The 21,291-nt window shown below is 46.2% G+C and overlaps 1 protein-coding gene across 1 annotated transcript in view; it reads left to right on the forward strand.

Moving 5' to 3' along the window:
* The window catches only part of peli1b (pellino E3 ubiquitin protein ligase 1b), a 37,603-nt gene that overhangs the window by 13,524 nt on the left and 2,788 nt on the right, over positions 1-21,291 (forward strand). Inside the window, exons 2-6 of the mRNA XM_076742384.1 lie at positions 9,166-9,463; positions 15,816-15,945; positions 17,147-17,248; positions 18,180-18,377; positions 18,954-19,142. Of these exons, the coding sequence (XP_076598499.1) occupies positions 9,381-9,463; positions 15,816-15,945; positions 17,147-17,248; positions 18,180-18,377; positions 18,954-19,142 (702 nt within the window). The 5' untranslated portion in view covers positions 9,166-9,380. The remainder of the gene's footprint in view (positions 1-9,165; positions 9,464-15,815; positions 15,946-17,146; positions 17,249-18,179; positions 18,378-18,953; positions 19,143-21,291) is intronic.

Consider the following 21,291-nt stretch of genomic DNA (forward strand, 5'->3'; position numbering starts at 1 on the left):
CTCGCTGATTAAAGGTTTTAAAAGGTGGAGTTCATGGCTGTTAAATCCTGACAAAAGTTAATTATACACTGCAGTGCTCCCCGAATCGACTGGTGCTGCCACTGCACCTGATTTTCTCTTTAAAACAGAGTCAAATCTTCATGTAATGTAATATTTTTCTCATTATTCGGACATACCAACTTAATGTGCTGAAACATTTTTCCTCCAATAATAACTGTCGCTGGTTAAAGTTCAGCACAAACATTTGTGTTTCCGTGGATTGAATGTTGTTGTAACTGAAATATGCTGTTGTACTCTGACAGAAATAACACTTAAGTTTGCAGTCATGCCCCCCAAGAGACCTTTTCACTTCACGTTCCTCGGGGCTTTGGCTGCAGCAGCAGTCACCTCTTTTCCTTGAGGCCACAACTTTCAGCACATGGATTTGCCTTTTCTCTCCCACCGAGCCGAAGGGCTTTGACTGCTTTCCAAACAGGACACGGTTTAAGTGGGTTGGAGTTCCTCTTGGACGGGAATTTGACAAAGAAAGCTTTTGAGGTAGATTAGCTGAGCATGCTCGCTCCGACCATTTCTTGTTTACCCTGAACTTCACATTTAAGCTCTTTACCATCAACCGCTTACTTTTCCTGGTGGGTTCGATGGAGAAGCGGGTCCCAGTTTTAGATGAACAAGGCTGCACGTGATAATAAAATATGTGTCCGCACAAGAAAAGATAAGACACAACTGCACCGGCAGCAGCATCTAAAAACAGTCGAAACACAAAATAACAGTGAGATTAACAGGCGAGGGAGATAAAAATAAAACAGCAGAGGAAACGAAATCCTCATGGAACCTGGGAGGTCGTAGCCTGATGATAGAGCCCAGGAAAATATCATGCTTTGACTTAATTAGCACTAACTGCGTGTAGCCTGGTTCTTGAGCAAACCCGTGATGAGATGTGTGTGTTTTGTGTTGGACCTTTTGTGTGTGAGTGCAGTGAATGCACGGTGCAGCACAGGATGTTCTTTTGAATGTGGTCTCTCTCTTCTGCACTGGCATCGTTTCGTCTACGGGGGAATCCTTTATGTTTTGCCCTCTTCAATGTAAAGTAATGTCACTCTTTATGCAATCGCACTTTGGTTAGCACCGAGAATAGAAATATAAACCTGACCTTGGTGACACAGAAAGTAGGTGGGAGCATGGATCTCACTGACATTACCATAAACCACTACCTTTACCATTAAAGCATCTGTAGTTGGAGTGGTAAGTAGGTTAACACCCACTGTCTCTGAAGTAGAATATAATGTTTCTTACTGTCAGAGGCTACGCTTCTGCTAAATCAACTAAGAGAGCAACTGTCAACTGTCATGATTGATCTGCTGCTTGTGTTTTTAAAATATCAGAAAGTAATGCAAAATGAGGTCAGTGTGACAATGTTTGAACTTTTTGTCCGTCCAACAGTCAAAAATCCAAAGTTATCCCAAATAGAGTGATATTTAACAGAGAAAATCAGCAAAATCTCACTTTTTTTTTTTCTCAGCGAATTTTTGGCATTTTAGCTTGAAAATCGACTTATTGTTGTAGATCTGTTGGTCTACTAATCGAAATGAAAATTGATCGTCTTTTCCAGGCACATGTCAGTGAAGCCGATGTTTGCTTTTAAGGAGACATGAGCCTTCCGGGCCAATAATGTATGTTATCACTCCTGGCACCATACTGTTGGCCCATTAGCAGTATGCTAAATTAGCCATTAGCTGTTCCTGTTCGCAATGAATGGACGCACAGGCGAGAGTCACTGGATGACTTTGATACAGAAGAAACCTGAAAAACACGATGATTCTCGTCATTTCTCATTGATTTCTGATGGATTCATAGATGTTGATGTGCAATGGATCAGAAATACGTGTGTCATCGATTTGAAGTGTGACTCAGCAATCAGGCGCTAAAGGGTTTTAAGCACCATAATTGCCTCCGTGAGCTGCGTGTCACGGCCGCTGCTGCTGTGTTGAAAATCACATTTCTGAGTGAGCCCAACAACAACAACTAACTTCCCAGCATGCACCTGTCCCTCTCGCCTCACGCTATACCTTTGTCCTCCGCGCCTCCCCTCCAACTCTTCACACGCCCCTGAGGAGACACGCCTCACAGTTTGAAAACCTCTGCTGCAGATTATCTCACAGGTGGTATCCTGCTGTGCCAGCTGAATGTCAGTAATCCATTTTAAGTCCGTCTCTGCCCGGTTTTCATTGACAGCAGACATTACTTTTTGTGATGTCTCTTTGCTTGCAGGCTCGTCTTTGGCGCTTGTGTAACTTTATCTGACTGGGACTGTTACGTAAAGCCGATCACCTCCCTGTAAAAAAGAGCTGCGGGCGTAGGACGGGAAAATGACATCCGTGCAGCGGTTGTGAAATATAAATGTATTGTTGTGTGTACACGTAACAGACCAAAGTGAAATCCCCCCTCGTCTCATCTGCCATCTCTCTGCGATAGAGCGGTTTGTCACAAGGGATGCAGAGATGAAAAGAGTGAAGAGGAGGGAAAGGCAGTGAGAGACTTTCTGTTTTTGGAAAATTGTTGCAGTAAGCTTTTGAAGGAACCGTGTGTTTGCGCTGCTCGGCGTGGAACAGCTGGGCAGCTCAAAGCCTCTCTGCAGTGCACTCACAGGGAACATGAAAGGTGCGAAACGCCTAAAAGCCTCAGAGTGTCTGAGGATGTGGTGAGAGCCAGTAATACTGGGATGATTAGGTATCTGATGACCTTCTTGATGATGGGCTTTGGCAAAGATCACAGCAGCCACAAGTAAGAAGATGAGCTCTTTTTTTTTCCCCTCTCTTAGACACATCCACACCTCACACACCAACTGTCATCCACTTTGAGCCCGACGCCTAGTTTTAGCCCAGCAGGCAGAGTCTCGGTCGGTCTTCGGGTGTCGTAACAAAACAGGTGAAGGTTTCCAAACACGTCCTGGAGACAGCAGGACGATTTGCGGACTCGTGACTATGCCGTCCATCTCAGGAAAAGAAATATGAGAAAACAAAGGCAAGAGGGATTTATTTCAACATGCAATCTGTTAAAACCGTGACACCAGAATACAGACAAAGGAAGATCGAGTGAAGTTTTAACCCCATTTTAGAGTTTTTATTTTCCATTTTACTGTGAAACTCGTCCAGTTTGTTGTCTTCTCATGTAGCTGCAGCTGCGCGTCACACTGCACTGAACCTCTCCACGAGCTCAGAGAGCCAGAAACGTGTCATCCTCTCTGAGTCCAGGCAGGTGTTATTATTTATTGATCTGATGACCCACTTCACCAGCAGGATATCATTACCACTCTCCAGTAATGAAGCCGTCACCCTGCGTAGGAGGTCCTGGTTTTCTTTCCTGTCCAATCAGACTTTTTGTGTCCGTCCCTGACCTGGTGCCTCAGGTGGACGCCCAGTTTGACCCTGCTTGCTTTACCTCCTGTTGGTTTGTGTCCTATTTTACAGGTTTCCAGTAAAGCAGGTTAATTTTTGACAACTCAGTTTATATGAAGTGCATTTCTGTTATGTTTCAGTTTAAATGTGGTTTCAAGGCTAATGGCAGCAGTAATGGTAAATCATTACTTGTTTCAGTAATTTCAAGCAAAAATGGAAATTATTCCTAGTTAATAATAAATAGACCAAATAAAATAGCAGTTATTTATAGCCCTAGTAACAACACGTACCTCTTTTTGTACTTTCTGTACCTTTATGGGAGTTTACTTGTACTTTTTTTTTTTTTAGCTATAAACAGTTCAAATGTTTGTCATTGAAGGTCTGTTACTGTGTTGGAAACTGGGAATTTTTAGTGCAGTAAAGCAGGTACAGAAACTGCAAAGACTTCATGTTTGAGTATCATATATCAGCAGAAACTAGCAGTCTGTTACGTAGGTGTCAGGTATGGGACATACCGTCACCTGAGCCAGTGTCTTAAGCCTTGAGGCCTGGTTTCGTATCAGGACTTACATTTTACTTTGCATTAGACTGAGCAGATTAGTCAGCAGCGTACTTTGTCCATGACCCTCTCAGAGTATCTTCTGACCCACTTCTGGTTCTTGACCTATCGGCCGAGAAACACTGCCTGTGCTTAAGTTGTTTGTTTCCATAAAGCCATGCCTTGTGATCCTGAAAGTGTGCCACTATTTGACTTTTGATACCACCTAGCCTTTTCAGACATTACCCAGGTTTCAACCCTGTGTGAAAGCGTTGTGCAGAGAACTCTTTTAGCATACATGTATGCTGAGCAGGATAATTTGACATGTTGCTCTGCGGCTCAGCTGGCGATGCACTGAAAAGGAGCTGTTCTCCAGCCTCCCTGTTGGCATGAACACAAACTGTATGTGTGTATGTTTGCTTCTTGCCTTGTGTTCATGTGCTGGACATTTGTTTGCCTCATGTTGTGCTCTGTTGGCAGCCGGTGGGAATGGCAGGTGTCGTCCGTGCCTCCTTGCAGTTAAGTTTTACGAGGGCTTTTGTAAGTGTGAGGTTGCTGTTCCTGCTGTCAGCAGCACGCTGTTACAATCCCTGACCCCGGCCAGCAAGTCCGTCTCACTGAGCTCTCGATCTATTGTTGTAGGACTGTGTGTCTCCGTAGCTAAGCAGCAGTTGGCATGCAGCCACACCGAGCTCTGTGTCATGCAGAGCTGCAGAGGCAGAGGGCTTAGTCAGACACACACACACACACACATGCACGCCCATACATATAGCACATGTGCATGAGCGATGCCAGCGTTGAGCAAATGCCTCAATCTTTTTAATGAGCAGTGATTTCAAGGAGGAAATGCATGTTTTTCCTCATTGAAACAATTACCATGCGTTGCTTCACAGCTTCATAGCCCAAGTGGAGAAATGTAAGTTTGAAGCGGTCACTCAAAATGTTTCCTGCCTCCACACCACCGGTAATTACTCTTAATATAAAATGTCGATTAGTGGAGCTTTAAATATTAAAACAGGCATCATTAGTTCGATGGAAATCCCAGTCCAGCATTTCCGTGCACCACCCCAGACTTTAAAACATAGTAATGGTCCCGTGTGAACATTTTTTCCAGAGGTGATGTCCTTGAACTCCACAGGAGAAAGCGAGAAGACTTGTGATGGAAGCATGAGGGAGACGTGGGCTCTGGAGAGGCAGCTGCTGTGTTTTTGATAACAGTAGAGTTGAGACAAAGATAATTCAGCACTCTGGACATGTGTTCAATAACAGGACGCGCCGCACCCAGACCTGTATTTCTGTTGGTCTTCAGTGTCTGGATCCATAGGTAAAAATCAATTCCTGGCAGCCAACAGCTCCCTCGACACCTGTGAGCACGTGCGTGTGTGTGTGTGTGTGTGTGTGTGTACAGAGAGGATTTTACACACACACAATTAGGAGCACAGTGTTTTAGTGTGCAATGGCAGTGCTCTGTGTGTGTGTGTGTGTGTGTGTGTGTGTGTGTGTGTGTGTGTGTGTGTGTGTGTGTGCGTGTGTGTGTGTGTGTATGTGTGCGTGTGAGTTTGTGGGATTAACCCCTTCTGTCAGCTCAGGCTCACATCCAGTTTTGCAGTTCAGACACACTCGTCTTCACCTCCCCCTTCTTCATGCACACTCTCCCAGCTCCTCCATTTTGCTTTTACTGCCTCCATCCAGAATAAAACATCCTTCCCTCCACCCCGACCTCACCGTCCTCCCTCGGAAAAAGCTGGAAAGATTCACAACCTTTCCAATTTGCATGTGTTGAACTCTGATGTGATTTTCTGTCTGTGCCACCGTTGCTTCACCCGTACCCTCCTCGCTCTCACGGTGCCTGATGAAGCTGTTTATAGTTCACAGCTCTGCTGATGCTGTGGTGTGATACACTGAATATAGATCTATTGTTAACACAATGTTAACACTCCGGGAGCGAGAGATTGGGATGTGAGTAATAACCGAAAGTGCTACTTCTTCAAGTGTGAGGCTGTGAAACAGTTTGTGTGGTCGTTAGGATGCATGAGCAGGTAGCTTTTCAGTTCGAGCGCTCAGACACTTTAAAACAGGCCAGTTGAAAGTTTGTGTATATTCATTTTAGTAACTTGTCTCGTTGGTTGAGTAAAGTCGACCCTTTGCTAAGCCTCACCCTCCTTAGTGACGTTGATGTGCCTGTCAGGCTTCTGCACTGCAAATACGAAGTTTACAGTGATAACGGCGGCAGATTTACCATCAAAAATCACAGTAATATTTGAAACACGAGGTCTTCGGTTCCTCACAGAAGTAAACAGAAGCAGGCTTCTCATTTCTAGCTGACAACCGTAGATTGTGTCGCTAAAACGGTGACTCTTCCTAGCAGATTGTAGCAAAGTGTAGCTAGCTTATGTAAGCTAATGCTAATGTGACACATGTGAAAGAGTCTTAAATGTGTACTTGATGGCTGCACACATGATATAATGCTGAAAGACTGAAGGTAAAGCTACACATCCCAGGCACTACATCAGCATCATCACCAGCTTTTGATAATATTCTAACATTAACATATATTAACATAACTTCTATACATTAACATGTAGAAGTTTTTTTTTGAGGGGCTGTCCACACACATGCATCTGTCTCTCTGTCAGAATAATGGTGTGCTCAGATACTGGAACGTAAAACTTAACTAGCTTTCATTCTACAGTCCTCTGTGCTATTGTGAGCTTTTCCTCATCAGATAATGTGTAAGTTCAGGCTTTGTAGCTGCACAGGACCAGAGCTGGAAACTCCACCACTGACCGCAGTGCATCAACACTGGCCAACCCATAAACGAAGCTGTGATTGTGTAAACACCCTGTGACTTCCTGTTTCTGAGTGGGAACTTTTTTGTGTATGCACCTACAGTATTGTGCACAGAGGTTCCCTCCTCGCAGGACTCCACCGAGCATGTGGGCTGGAGGTGTGATTGACGGACTAGTCAGAGAGATTGGAGGAGTGGAGGCAACACATTGTGCTGGCATTAGCCAGTATGGTGCTTATTTCTTCTTTCATGCAGATTAGATCACAGAGTAACCGAAACGACAGTTAAATTTGTCATAGTTTGACATTTTGGAAAACAAAGGAGTTCATTTTTTGGTGGAGATTTAGCTGAGAAGATCGATACCAAGCTCACGTCTGTCCATGAAGAGCCAAAGTGAAACCACATCATCACCACGAGAGAAGACTCTTGACATTTGGTAATAAGAAATAACAAAATCCAGCCTAACATAATCTTACTCAGCAGTATGCTGTGTGGTTCACATACATAGAGAAATGATCGAGTATTGTCGTTTTATTCCGTTTTTTGTATTTTAGTGGCCTCTAACAAACACCATTTCCCATAAGCCTCAGACCCTCATAGGCTAAATGTCACGGCTTGACAGAAGAGGCGAGTCCACGGGTGAGTCAAGGGGCTGCGCCTCGCTCAGACACGTCTGTTATAACAGCAGGACAGAGAGGAGCTTAAGTTTTAGACAACAGCGATTGCAGATAAAAAATGAGGACTTGAGCTGCATTAAACATAAGCCTAGAGCCAGCAGCTTAGCTTTGCCCATGAAATGATTAATTATCGTTTTTACAATTCGCTTTTTTGTACAAATTAGACAAACAGGATGCTAATTAGGGATCTTAAGACCGCTGATTAGCGGTCTTGCTGTTAGGCTGATTTTGTAACCACTGGAAAGATCCCGACCAGCAGGTTCCCTCTGCTTTCAATCTCCACGCCGGCCTGAATCTGACACGAGTGATGAAATGATCTGAGTTTGTTTGGGCGAGTTTTTCCAGTTGCTTGTTGCTAGACGGTCAGAGGACATCTGGTAAAGATCTGGCCGAACGCAGGCATCACATGTCAGGTGGATGTAGACTCGCGTGTTGACACGGGACGTTCTGCATCAGTGACATTCACAGAGTTGAAGTGGATGATTTCAGTCGATGATGATGATGATGATGATGATGCACGCAGTCAGAAGTTCGGCTGGTTTTGACGATCTACAGTGTGCTGCCATATTTTAACAAACTACATCCGTCGCTCGGCTCATCCGACTTTTTGAAACACAGGATGTATTCTCCATGTTTGATGCCTCACAAAGGCTCATGCAAACATTATCTGTCTGACATTATGTCTGAAATATTTACTTGGAAGTCCTCTGTATGAACCTCTCCCACTCGGTCTGATGGGACTGGATCAGGCTTCCTGCTCTTCACTGCTCAGTGAGAGTCTTCAGGAACAAAGCCCCCCCGTTCCCACTCATCATCAAAACACTTCCTATGCTTTATTCATGCGTGGTTTTGCATTCTCTGAGCAGAAGGGCACTCTGGGAATTGTAGGAGAAATATTCTACCTCGTATGAGGAGGACTGCCTGGAAGTGACGATGTTATTGTTTCTGTTCTGCCCTTCTTTTGACAGATAGCTCAGCATATTTACATTGTGTGAGTGGGAGAGGGGGTCACGAGTTAAAACCGAACTCACAACGTCGAGATCGTCTTTAGCTTGTCGTAACAGGAAGTCCTTCCTTTTTCTCAGGCTTTCTTTTCTCACACACTCGCTGTTATTTCCTGTGTATTTAGAAAGATGTGTGTGTGTGTGTGTGTGTGTGTGTGTGCGCGCGCGTGCGTGAGTCATTTTCTGAAGTCAGCATTTACAGACACCTCACTCAGCAAGAAGAATAAGTCGCATGTACTCCCGCCCTTAGTCATTTCCCTTGTGTTCTGATGTCGGTCTTTATATTTTCAACTTTGCGTTAAAATCTTGGGGGGTTGAAGTGTGTAGGTGTGGATTTTGCATTTGTACCCACTGAGCAGTTTGAAGTGGCTCTAAATATCTTGGTTGAAATTAGGCGACGTAGGGCTTAAAGCTGTGCACTGCGGCCCTCGTCACTGCGAACACCACAGCTGACCTGAGGAAGAAGTCGATAGACATGTACTTCCTGCTTCTTTTTAGCCATCAATGAGTAGCTTCACTGGTTGGTTAAAGGGGGGCGGGGTGGTTCTTGATGTCCCCGTGCAGCACACCTGACCAACCAGTCGAGGTTGCTAGAACAGTGACAAACGTTTGATCCCTCACTGGCTTCCCACCCGAACAGCCCGGGTTGAAAACAGTGCAGGGGGCTGCATCGATGGGTCAAAAATGCATGTGAGTCGTTGATTCTTCCATCCTGAGTAAAGACACTAATCTCTGTGTTCATCCTGTCGTTGTCCCTCTGCAGGGCAGGACAAGTGGCGCCGCGAGAGACGGACACATGAAGCATGAGAGGGTGGAGCTGAGGCTCAGCTGACCCTTCCCCTTCCTTCTCCTCCTTTCCCCCGTGCTCCGTTCGATCAGCACCTCCCCCCTCCCTTCCCCTCCTTTCCCCTTCCTGCCTCCCTCGGCCTGCTGGATCTCACCTCCCCTCCTCCTCCGAGCCTCAATCAGCCGTGCCCAATGTACTCCCCGGAGCAGGAAAACATCTCCACCACCTCCTCCACCAAAGTGCCAGTGAAGTACGGAGAGCTCATTGTGCTGGGGTGAGCAACGAATCACACATCGTTACATCCAGAACATCCATACATACCTCTGTGAACGCAGCCTTAGTTTATTTTTTCCACAACTGCTGTTTTTATTTAGAGTTTAAGCTTAAATGTGTGCATTTGAAAAAATTACAGCTGTAATTCCCTGATAATGTTTTTGTGGCACTTAAATTACGATCTAAATAAGAAGGAAGTTGAACTTGCTGCAGGTGTGAAGCTCAAATGCAAATCAAAGCAAACACTAAGATCTCTTTGAAAATGTCAAAAATACACTCCGGCCAAGATAAAAATAAGGTTTTTATATTTTGTTAAATTGCCTGCATTTTAATTTATGTCCAAACCTCAAGGCACAGATATTAAACTGTCTATAATTATTGTTTTTATAATAACATTTATCAGAAGATGATATAAAAAAGGTTTCTCGTGACGATGATCCCACAGACAATAGCTTAAACCTGCAGCTCCACTCGGATTTACGGAGCTTCGTAGCGAGTTTCAGCTCATTGTTCAGCTGTCCGGACCTCAACTTTCATGTTTTGGTTCACTCTCACTCTCATAGCGTCATGAAAAACCCGCTTTAATCCGCCTGCTCAGCACCTAAGTGGAGCATTATCTGCTAATGAGCCAGATGGTGGAGACCAAAAACAGAGCTGAAAGAGAGCGAATGCTGGACTTACATTGATCAGGTGATCAGACACAGTGATAATCTTGATAACTGCCAGTTGTGTCAATAAGCAACTGTTTGCTAACAAGTTCACCGTATCGACTTAAAGGGTGAGGATATCTGAGTGTCGTGTTGACGTCGTGTTTCTTGATATCAAAGGTGCTTTACGTTACAAGCTTGAGCGTGAGCTGTGTGTATTGATCGTTATTGACTGTATTAGTCATGGTGTTGGATCTCTGAGTCATGGCTGATAATGGTTGGACGTGCTGGTCACAGCTGTTGACTCTCGTTGCTTGCCAGTTTTCCCAACATTCCCAGTGTTTGATGAATGAACATGAAAATGTGACCTACTTGTGTGTTTTCTGGTTAGACCGTTACCGACGTGTGCACTTTAAAAACCAAACTCACCTCCCAGTGTACAGCTTTAGACGAGAGTCAGTCACTCAACACACGAAATCCAGATGCCGGTCTGAGGGATAAAGCACAGAGAAGCAGAGCAGCGTGTCAACAAGGGCGGGAGAGAGGAGTGCCAGCAAGTAAACATGGATGTAAACAATTTATGATTTGACATATGAAGAGTTTTATGAGGAGGGAGATGCATTTTAGTAAGAAGAAACATTATTTGTTTGTTTACAAGAAAACTCCACAGGGCTCCTTTAAGGCACCAGGACACAAACACGAGAGCCTAAATTGCTGCGATGAAGACGCACACGATTCAGTGTGACTTTGTATTGTTTGTTTGTTTGTTTACACTACATGCCACAAGTGATGACAGCTGTCATTGAAGCGTCCTGAGAGAATACACAGTAAAGCTGTAAAGGCACTTTGTTTGGTCAGCTAACTTGCAGATGTCTAATGCTTTTCCACAAAACACGGACAGCAGCTGTGATATTTTGGTCCAGGTGGGTCATGCACTGATAGGACTGTTCAGCCAGAGTTCGAGTTACGTGTCATCAGAACATGGGACGGACCACCTCACTTGATGTATTACTAGATGAGATCAATTTTGGCCGCGAGCAGCGCCGGATGCTCATCATAAACACCTTGGCTGCCTCTCCCTCCAGGGATTTGTTTTGACTCTGGTCCACATACTCAGCTGTAGGAAAAACCCTCCACCCCACCCTGCATCTTCAGCATAGAAGACATATAACCACACACACACACACACACACACACACACACACACACTCACTTTCTCCAACAGCGACCGACAGTGAAGGACTTCCTCTATCTATCTGTCTCCTGTTTATTCCCCAAAGGGCTATTCCACTCCACTCCCCGTCCCGGCCCACTCCACAGAGGAATGCAGATGTCGGAAAGACTCCTTACACACACGCACTTTCTCGTCCATGTACAACGCACACACACACATTTCATGTCTCATGCAGACACACAGTTGGTGTCGCAGCTGACTCACAGTTTGTTGTTCTGGGTTGTGCTGGAGCGCGTATTGTCAGGGAGATGACCGTGGAAATTTTCCCTAGTGGAAAAAGGCAGCGAGCAGTAAACGCAGCTCCATGCCTTTACAAGGGAGAACCCCAGTTTTCCGCTTTGCTCTCCTTTTTTTCCGCTCCTAGTTTTTCACTCCAGGTCCAGCCACCCTTTTTAAAAGGTCAGCGGGAGCACTTTTTGCTGGATGGCGTGAATAGAAACACACTGTTCTGCAAGCAAGGCTGCTCTCAGTGCAGCGAGCACTTTAATTTGCATTACAGTATGTTTCGTGTGTGGCCTCTAACCCTGGGGTAGGTCAGTGAATGCATCACTCAGCAGGACCGCCTGTTTACTATCAATAACGTGTGATTTATGCAGTATAAAAGCCACACAAGGCCATGACAACACAGAATGCTCTGTTACTCACACTGAGAGCATTATCCTAATGGGTGCACGCGGCCATATTTGTTGCGTGTAATCTATTACATTAGCATCAGGCTGCTCAGGACCCTGCTGTGAATGAGGATGACCCTGAGGGTTACTCACTGCTACATGGTAAAAAGCTGCTTACTTCCCTGCAGGTGCAGCTCTGTGGAGTTTTCTAGCAAACAAACACATCCTAAATCACCAGGTGACTCTGCTGAACTGACCCTCCTGTCCCGTTTAATAGGAGCTGAGTCATCACCTGTGGGGTTAAACTACATGCAGTACAGAAACGAGCATGCTGGGTGACCAGTTAGAGACCAGCTCGCAGTATTCAGGTCACAGGTGTCATGAACATGTGCCTTTAGGCCGTATTGCTTCACTTCAGATTTTTCCCGTGCAAAGCCGAAACTGTGGTCGTTGAGTCACCCTCATCCCATTTACGCCTGACGTTACTGTGGTATCTGTATCCGGATACATTATCTGGATAATAAACGATCTGATCTTGCCTTTGCATTTACACTTGTTACACTTGTGAACACTTACCATCATATTGCTTAAATTTTTCATGCAGCTCTGTTGAATAAGACATCTTGTGGTGCCTTCATGGCTGAGAATAGACGTATTATCAGTGATTGGAGGCCTGTCTCACTTGCTCACTCTCTAAATTTTAACAGCAAACTAAGTCTTATGTTAGTTAAAACCAAATATCTGGACGTTGCCTGATGCCAGCACGTTGCACAGTCAGCTTAAGGTCTGCACACAATGCAAGCCAGACTGCTTCCAGATGTGGTCAGGCAGATCCGATCGTGTTCCAGTCTCAATGCATTCCCCGTATCAGGATAACGTGTCCAGATACAGGTGCCTGGCTGATAATCAGACTGGTTTATTTTTCACTTCAGTTGCTGATATGCAGATATGGACAATGATTCAGAAGTCTGAAACCAGGGCTGGGAAAGAGTCCCTGTTAAACCGTAAACCAGTGTAGGAGAGGACAAAAAACTGTTAGTTCTTTACTTTTCTCTTTGAAATCTGCTTTCTGCGTGCAGTAATTTTACTTATTTGGTTGGTTTTAGTCTATCAGGTGAAGGACAGTTGTAGAAAAGGACTCGTGAGCCAGTACAGAGCATGACTGTGCTCACCACATGGCTCAACTATGGTAACCTCCACCCGCCTGGTTCTCCCAGCAGGCTCAGACAAATGCTTGGATTAATGGAGAATGTGTGACTAAGAACATGCAAATACTGAAGGAGAACCCCATCAGCACACAGCACAGTGTTGTGCCTGACCTCTCCGCTCACCCCAGCCCAACATTACCATGTTTGAAGGCCACTGATGCTAATGGTCTAATCCAGAGGAATGCTGCAGTGTCTCTGGGGACGATGTGTTTACAGGCGCACTGGACATCCGTGTGGTTCTTTAAACACCCAGGACGTTACTGGGAACACGGCAGTCCCTCTGAATCCATCTCTGCCCACCTTTAAACGTCTCTATTAGCTTATTAATCGTGAGTCCACGTGTATGTTTATGCATTTTTCATGTGTGTCAAATGTTCACGTGTGCCACGGACCTCAAGTGCAGCACAGGAAGATTGTTATTAATTATTAAGACAGTACTATGTGTTCACACATGGAGATGAACGAGCTGAACGACAGAAATATTGTCTCCCTTCCACTTTTTTTAATAAGTGCATTATAAGGACTGTTAAAGAGCAGTATGCTGCTGATATGCATGCTAATGAATAACTAGTTAAAGGTGAGTATGTGTACCTTAATATAAAGTGTTTTAACTTAGTTTTTTTGCACTGTATGTTTGAAACAACAACAAACTTTGATGCGTTTGGTGGCCTCTGCCTTTAGTAAGAACCTTGTAATGTTAACACATGCAAACAGACACACAGAGTGACTCAGTCGCAGGCAGTAATTACACACACAGCCTGTCTTTATGTTTTTATAGGTTTACTGTATAATGGTAGCTTGTCGCTGCACACTGAGCCGTAGTTTTTTAGTGTTTGGAGGGAACACGCACACACACATTTGTAGGAAATGAAAAGTACAGCGTGTGTCTGCACACACAGACTAACTTTTTCCTAACTCCCGCTCTGACAGCCTCGCCGTATGAACAACCCGTGTATGCACACACACATGAACACACACTAACTTGCTGCTAACCTTTGGCCTTTCTGCCATTGTTTGGAGAGTATCTGGACACATGCGTGCACACTCACACATTAGTGCTACCCATGGGAACCAGGGTCTGAGCTGCCAGCAGCACTTTGAGCTCTCTCCAGCAGACCGCCCTGCCCTCTCTCCTCTCTCTCCACGGGCTAAACTTCACCATGGTTACACTCCTGCCATGGTTACTCTTCCCAAACGTTGCTGTGGTTCTGTTCTCTCACCATGGTGACTCATAAACCCTCCCGGCGTCGTTTGATCCCCGCGGATCCGCTCTCTCGGAGAAGCAGTTCGCTGCAGGCTGGGCGTCCTCACAGCCTGTCTGCGTCGCCTGTACTGGACTCGGCGCAATGGGTGGTTTCAGTTGAAGAGTCTGATTGGTCAGAGACACGTTCCAGCTGTTCTGAGGTCCTGATTCTGCTGCAGTCGCTGTGTTTTTTTTTTTGTTTTTTTCATGTGTTCTTCTTCAAAGAAATCTTTTCAGACATTACACATGCGTCTGCAGTCTGGGTTAAAACAATGAACCCTTGATTACTACTTCTCTGACATCGTCGCTGCGTTTGTAAAGTTTATCCGTAATGTTACATGCTCTGAACATTTATATCATGCTGATCATGATATTTAGACACTTTTTAGAAGAAGACCCCCAAATTAATAATCAGAACTGCAGAATTCATAGCTAAGCAAAAATCTAAGCGGTTTAACTTGACATCATGTCTGCGCCGTCTTGTTCCGAGCTATCACTTTCTATTTATTGCAGTTGGGTGTCGCTGCAGTTTAACAGGGAAGCCAGAGGAGTCCATAACTTATGTGGTTCCTGGATGTCATAACAATGTTAAAGTAATGAGCGGTGTTTATGCATGTGGTGATGTTTATAAAGCTGTGGTTCTGCCAGCAGGAATATCACTTCACACTGGTGCTGGCTTATCTGCAGAAAAGCATCTAAGTTTGCACCTTTTAATTTCATTCCCGCACTCATTTTGCTTCCGTTAATCACATAACTTTATGTGATTGTCGTCAGTGAGGACCCTCTCCTGCACTGAATGGGATGGTTGGTTTTCATGAATGCTGCTTTTTGTTGTTCCTGGTTTCTAAGCGCTGCGGTGGATCAGCTGCAGACGGATCAGCTCTTGCAAGCTGTTGATATGCCAAACGGTAGATGGAGATGATTAATGTTTTCTGAGTGTTTTCTTACTTAGGATATTAAGAAAGGCACACACACAGACACACACTCACACACACCCACTCGGAGACACAACAGCACAGTCAGTGTTGTCGGGAGTCACAGAGGCTCCATTCTGCTGCAGGGAACGCCTCTGTTTATTCGCCTTTCCTCAGCCGTGTATCAGGATAAATGAGGCTCTTTGTGTGTTTATTTTCTCAGCCTTTCTGGGGATGTGTGTGCAGGGCTTTGTTGTTTACGGGACACGATGTGCTTTTGTAAAAAGAAAAAGCATGTATGAAAAGTATAGGCTGCTATTTGTGTGTGTTCGTGAATGTGGTCTTAGGGGCATGGAAGGAGTGCACCCGAATGCCTCAAGCATTTTCCATAATGACTGTTTTTCCAGTGTATTATACAGCTGCTCAGACTATAATGCCCTATTGTTTTGTGTATGTATGTGTGTGTGTGTTTGTGTGTGTGTGTGTTTGTGTGCAGGTACAATGGCTCTCTGCCCAACGGGGACCGAGGCCGGCGTAAAAGCCGTTTTGCACTTTGCAAGAGACCGAAGGCAAACGGGGTGAAGCCCAGCACAGTTCACGTCGCCTGCTCTCCACAGGCAGCCAAGGTGAACACACACACGCACAAGCACACACACACACACACACACACACACACACACACACACACACAATATCACTCAGTCATCCCAGAGATCACACACTTGTAGTTATCGAAACCCTTCACATCAGCAGTTTCAGTCCTTTTCTTCTTCATGTGCTGGTTTATGTTTTAAGTGAGTTTCATGGCTCTGGTGTTTGTGAAGCACATGGCAAATATATCGAATAATAAAGCAAATACAAACGCATCGGGTAGAAAATAGCTTTCCTTTCTCCGTCTCTTAACAAAGGTCGTCTGTGTCTGAGGTGCATGCTTGTGTTTGCCTGACAACATCAAATGAAGCACACCCAGCTCAGCGGATTCGACCTGCGCTGCTCCACCAAAGGCTTTTGTGAAATTCTGTTTGCTTTTTGTTCTGTGATATTAAAGTATCTCTCTCTCACACACACACACACACACACACACACACACACACAGACACACACCCATCAACACGACAGGAAAAGGGCAGAGTTCAGCAAAGCTCCCCTGAGTTAGCAGAGGAGGAGAAAGGAGCAGGTACGAGGCTGTGCTTTAAAGGTGTTTGAACAACGGTTTTTACACAGCGTTTAACTGGAGTGAGCTGAAGGTTTATAAGAGAAACAAATGTCAGCGGTCCAGACGAGCGTAGCCGAGCGTTTTCCAGCAAAAAGTCCCGGGAAGCACGCGTCCAAGTGTTTCCATCGTCAGCTGTACGTCTGCCCAGAAATCAGCCAAAATCTGTGAGATGGACGGAGGATCATAAGGTGTGTGTGTGTGTGTGTGTGTGTGTGTGTGTGTGTGTGTGTGTGTGTGAGGACCGCCGCTTTAACATCTGCACGCCGTGGATTCTCTGTGGACACACACGCACACACACACAGGCCAGGCGTTCAGCTGCAGCCATGTAAGAGTCTTGGGGAGTGATTGTTCTGCTCCGTCCTTTGGGTGGTCCTGACTGACTGAAAAGACGTTGAGGCAGCGTGAAGTCCAGCTCATGACTCCATGACTGAACTCCTCACCCACCCCGCCCTTCCTGTGTGTTTCTATTGTTCTCTCTGAGGATCGGCGAGCAGGTTTCAGAGGTGTTTTTGCCATAAACCATGTTCAGCTTCAGTCCTTTTTAAGCGAGGGGTTTGATTTGAGCATCTAAAGGTCTTGACTCTTGTCTCTGTCTCCCTCTGTCCCATCAGGCCATAAGCAACAAAGACCAGCACAGCATCTCTTACACTCTGTCTCGAGCCCAGACGGTGGTGGTGGAGTACACCCATGACAGCAATACAGACATGTTCCAGGTAACAAGCCTCAGCTTTTACCACCAGGCCTTATTTTTTCCGCTGCATTTCTCCAAGTGGAATTATCTTGCAATCAGCGAACCTGGTCTGAGATCAGTTTCGTAGTTTGTGCACCCTCATCTGTCTGGGACGGGGATGCACGCATGTGGCTTCACCCTGACAGTCAGCAGCTGGAGCAGCACCAGCAGCTGTGACGCACGGCTCATGGAGGCAGTTAAGATGTCAAAATTCGTACACCTTCTCAGAGTGAGACATAACGTAGAGGTCCATTGCAATAACCATCCTTTGATCCACGTAGAAATCACAGAAAAAGACGCTCTTTATAACTTCAGAACTTGCCTGAGAACGAACACATTTTTAAGTTTCCTTCAGCATCACGGTAACGCAGTGACAGTTGTCTGTACGTCTGTGGATGAGTGGCAAACAGGAAGTGCTAAAGGCTAATTCAGCATAATTTTAATGGTGCCGTTCGTCCCAGTCAGGCACGGCCAGAAGGTCGTTCGTCACACAACGTTTTTCAAAACTTTTTTCCAAAGTCGTCCCGTTCTTTGCTCGATCGTAGCATTAAGTCTGCGGGAGGCCGTCCTGCACGGTGATGATGGCACAGTGGCGATGCAGGAAGCTGTCAGGGGCGGCAAAGTACCATCATCACTGTCCAGAATGTCCTCAAAGGACAAAGCTGTCCTCTACTGACAGGGTTTGATAAAGAACAGCAAATGTCTCTACAACTGACCTGACTGTCTTACTTTTCCATGTATTCAGCAGTCTTGATTTTTATTGACTGCTCTCTGTTGTTCTGTACTGTCTTTTCCAGCCAGCGTCTCCAGAGGGAATTGATTATTATATTACATCATAGCTGGAATCTGTTGTTCGTTGCTCGTTATATCTTGTCTGAGACTTGTTGGAACACATTTCCATCTCTCCTCACCAGATCGGTCGATCGACGGAGAGCCCCATAGACTTCGTAGTGACGGACACGGTGGCGGGCAGCCAGAGTAACGCCGACACCCAGTCGGTCCAGAGCACCATCTCCCGCTTCGCCTGCCGCATCAAGTGCCAGCGCACGCCGCCTTACACCGCGCGCATCTACGCCGCGGGCTTCGACTCCTCCAAGAACATCTTCCTCGGGGTGAGCTGCGTTTCATGTGCTGCCTGTCACACGTGTAGGCGAGTGTGAGAGGAAAAGGCAGAGAGATGAAAGGACAAAGCACCGCGAGGACATGTGACAGAAAAATACAGGAAAATAAGAGGAAAGAGGAGTCGCTCAGCTGATGCTCTGAGAATATGAAGATAAAACTCCTTTAACCTCTTTTCTCTCCAGATCATGTTTGCTTTTGCTTTCTATTAGATTTTTCATGTAGTGTCAGAAGCAAACATCATTCCTCTTGATTTGTTATTGTCATGACAGCAGAGGGACAACAGCTCGTGTCCTGACAGGCTCAACAGAAAAAAGAGGAAGTGACTCACTTCTCAGCTGCAGCCTGTCACAAGGACACTTTGGCATCAGTCTGTTGTGGACAACAACAAGAAACAAGAGGCAGCTCTCCAATCCCCCGCTGCTCTCATGTTGAGCTCAGATGTTTGGGGTTGAGAGCTGAGAGTCAGTCACAGTATAAATAATGACGACTGACAGCACAGCTTCTGACAAATAACACACGATGAATGATCGACTCTAATGAACATCCGTCCTGACTCTTGTCCTCAGGAGAAGGCCGCCAAGTGGAAGACGTCCGACGGTCAAATGGACGGGCTGACCACCAACGGCGTGCTGGTGATGCACCCTCGGAACGGCTTCAGCCAGGACTCCAAACCGGGCGTCTGGAGGGAGATCTCAGTCTGCGGCAACGTCTTCACCCTGCGGGAGACCCGTTCAGCCCAGCAGCGAGGAAAGATGGTGAGAAAGGAGGCAGGAGGCATAGCACCACCTTAATACACACACTGCTGCTTTGGAAAGGAACTGTGGGTTTTATAAACATGAGAAGGTCACATGATGATGAGGACCTCAGCTAATCACCATTAAACCTGTAATAACTAAACGTTTTGGCCACTTAGGGCCACAGAAAAACTGGCATATGGTCCAGTATTCGCTGTCTTTTAGCTCTGTCTTTGGTCTCTACCTGAGGGAAATATCTGGCTCTTCAGCTGCTGAATGCTCCACTGTGTTCATCAGGCAGTTGCTAACTGTGTCTGCTTACCGTTTAGTGCTGAGCAGGTCGTGCACAGAGGGGTTTTTAGAGGTTTTTTTTTGCTTGAAATGACGACATGACGGCGGTGAAGCTGCAGTCAGACGGCTAAACAAAGAGCTGAAAGCCACATAAAGCCGAGCGGAGCTGCAGGTTCAGGCGATGGATCTCTGTAGGCTCATCACTGTGAGCCCGTTCACATCGTCTTTGGTACGCTAAAGAAAGCTGCTGGTCTAAGAGACGGACCCCAGGACAGACGTCTGATGGAGGCAGCTCGCCAGCTGGACGAGCTGGTTTTACAGAAAATGGTCCTTTCTGTCTCTCACGCTCTCTCTCACACACACACACACACACCGACCCCGTCACTCAGGCAGCGGGAGGTCAGTCAGAGCTTCACATCACCGGGAGGTTATCCGGATGCCGTCTCCATGGCAACGGTGTTGTCAGTGCTGCGTGTAACAGGACCTTGTAAGGGGATCCTCCAGCTCACGTCAGGGCCTCCCAGCCAATCACAACGCGAGGCCTCGTCGGCCACCACCTGTGGCGTTTGTCTGACTGGATTTAGTGGCCTGTTGTGTGTTTAATTAGGTCTTTGTTTTTTTCCTCCATCTTTGCTCCCACGAACTGCACATCATCATCATCATCATCATCATCATCATCGTCCAGGAGCACAGTCAGCACGTCCGCCGCTCCAGCGTCAGTCCGTCTCTTTATCTGACGTCCCACCTGTTCTCAGGTCTCTCCAGCGCAGCACAAATTAACTGCTCGCTTATCTCCACCGGCCCTCCGCCATCCAGAGGGTTAACTGCGTGTGCATCATCCACCACCATAGAAACCGCTCATTATTTCACACTGGATTGACAGGTTAGATAGTCGTCTTCGGGAAAGCACCTATTTTCATTACGCACGGTGGTGGAACATGATGGGCTTTCATTTTCATGCTGAACGCACACGAGTGAAGGCCGGTCGGTGGAGCCTCAGCGTTCAGGTTGATGCTCTCAGACATTCTGGAGGATTATATTCATTTATTGTGTTGTTTTGGTGGAAAAACAGCCTTTTGAAGTTCAAACTTAAGTCCAACTGAAGTTAAGGAGCATTTTTTTTTGTCTGCTCTGCTCTCCGTCTTTCCAAACAGCCAATCAGATGGCTTCATTTTAAGCCTTATTTGCATAAAGCTGCTACATCAAAGCCAGACTGCAGCTACACAACACGAGAGCCGCAGACTCTGAACAACGGCCGACATCAGCTCTCCTGCTGGAGTCTGCTTCTTATGTAACGCACAGACACGAACACGTCTCGTCCTGCGCCTCGCCGCGTTGAATGAGCCGCCAAACAAACATTCACCAGGGAAAAGTTCACTGCTAACGCTAAGTATGTGCTCAGCTGCAGCACATTTAACGGCACGCAAACCAGCAAATGTCACCTGGGTCCAGTTAGATGCTACCACAAACAGCACAGCCTGTGACATGTAGGCTACAGCACGAGTCGCACCAGCACGACACAGTTTCGTAGTCTTGCCTGTTTCACCCTCCCCTCGAAGCCTCGGCGAAGCGCACCGCTCTCTAAATGTGATAACTGCCCTGCGTTTGTGAAGGTTAACAGCTGAAGGACTCTCTGATTAAACAGAAGCGGGGAGGGAGTCGCCTCAGCAAGTTTGCCAAAAAGCTATCCGAGCTTGTGTGTGTGTGTGTGTGTGTTAATAGGAACCTGAGGTGTGCTGCTGAATGCATTTTGATCCGGCCTGTCCTTGGGTTGCTTTAAAAAACATCCACGGTTTGGAAAACATGACACCTACTGAGAGACTAAAAATAACAGAAGAAGAAGAAGCAGCAACATTTCTGTTGCGGAGGATGTTTTTGT

The sequence above is a fragment of the Chaetodon auriga genome, chromosome 11 (assembly GCF_051107435.1).
Source record: "Chaetodon auriga isolate fChaAug3 chromosome 11, fChaAug3.hap1, whole genome shotgun sequence".
NCBI lineage: Eukaryota > Metazoa > Chordata > Actinopteri > Chaetodontiformes > Chaetodontidae > Chaetodon > Chaetodon auriga.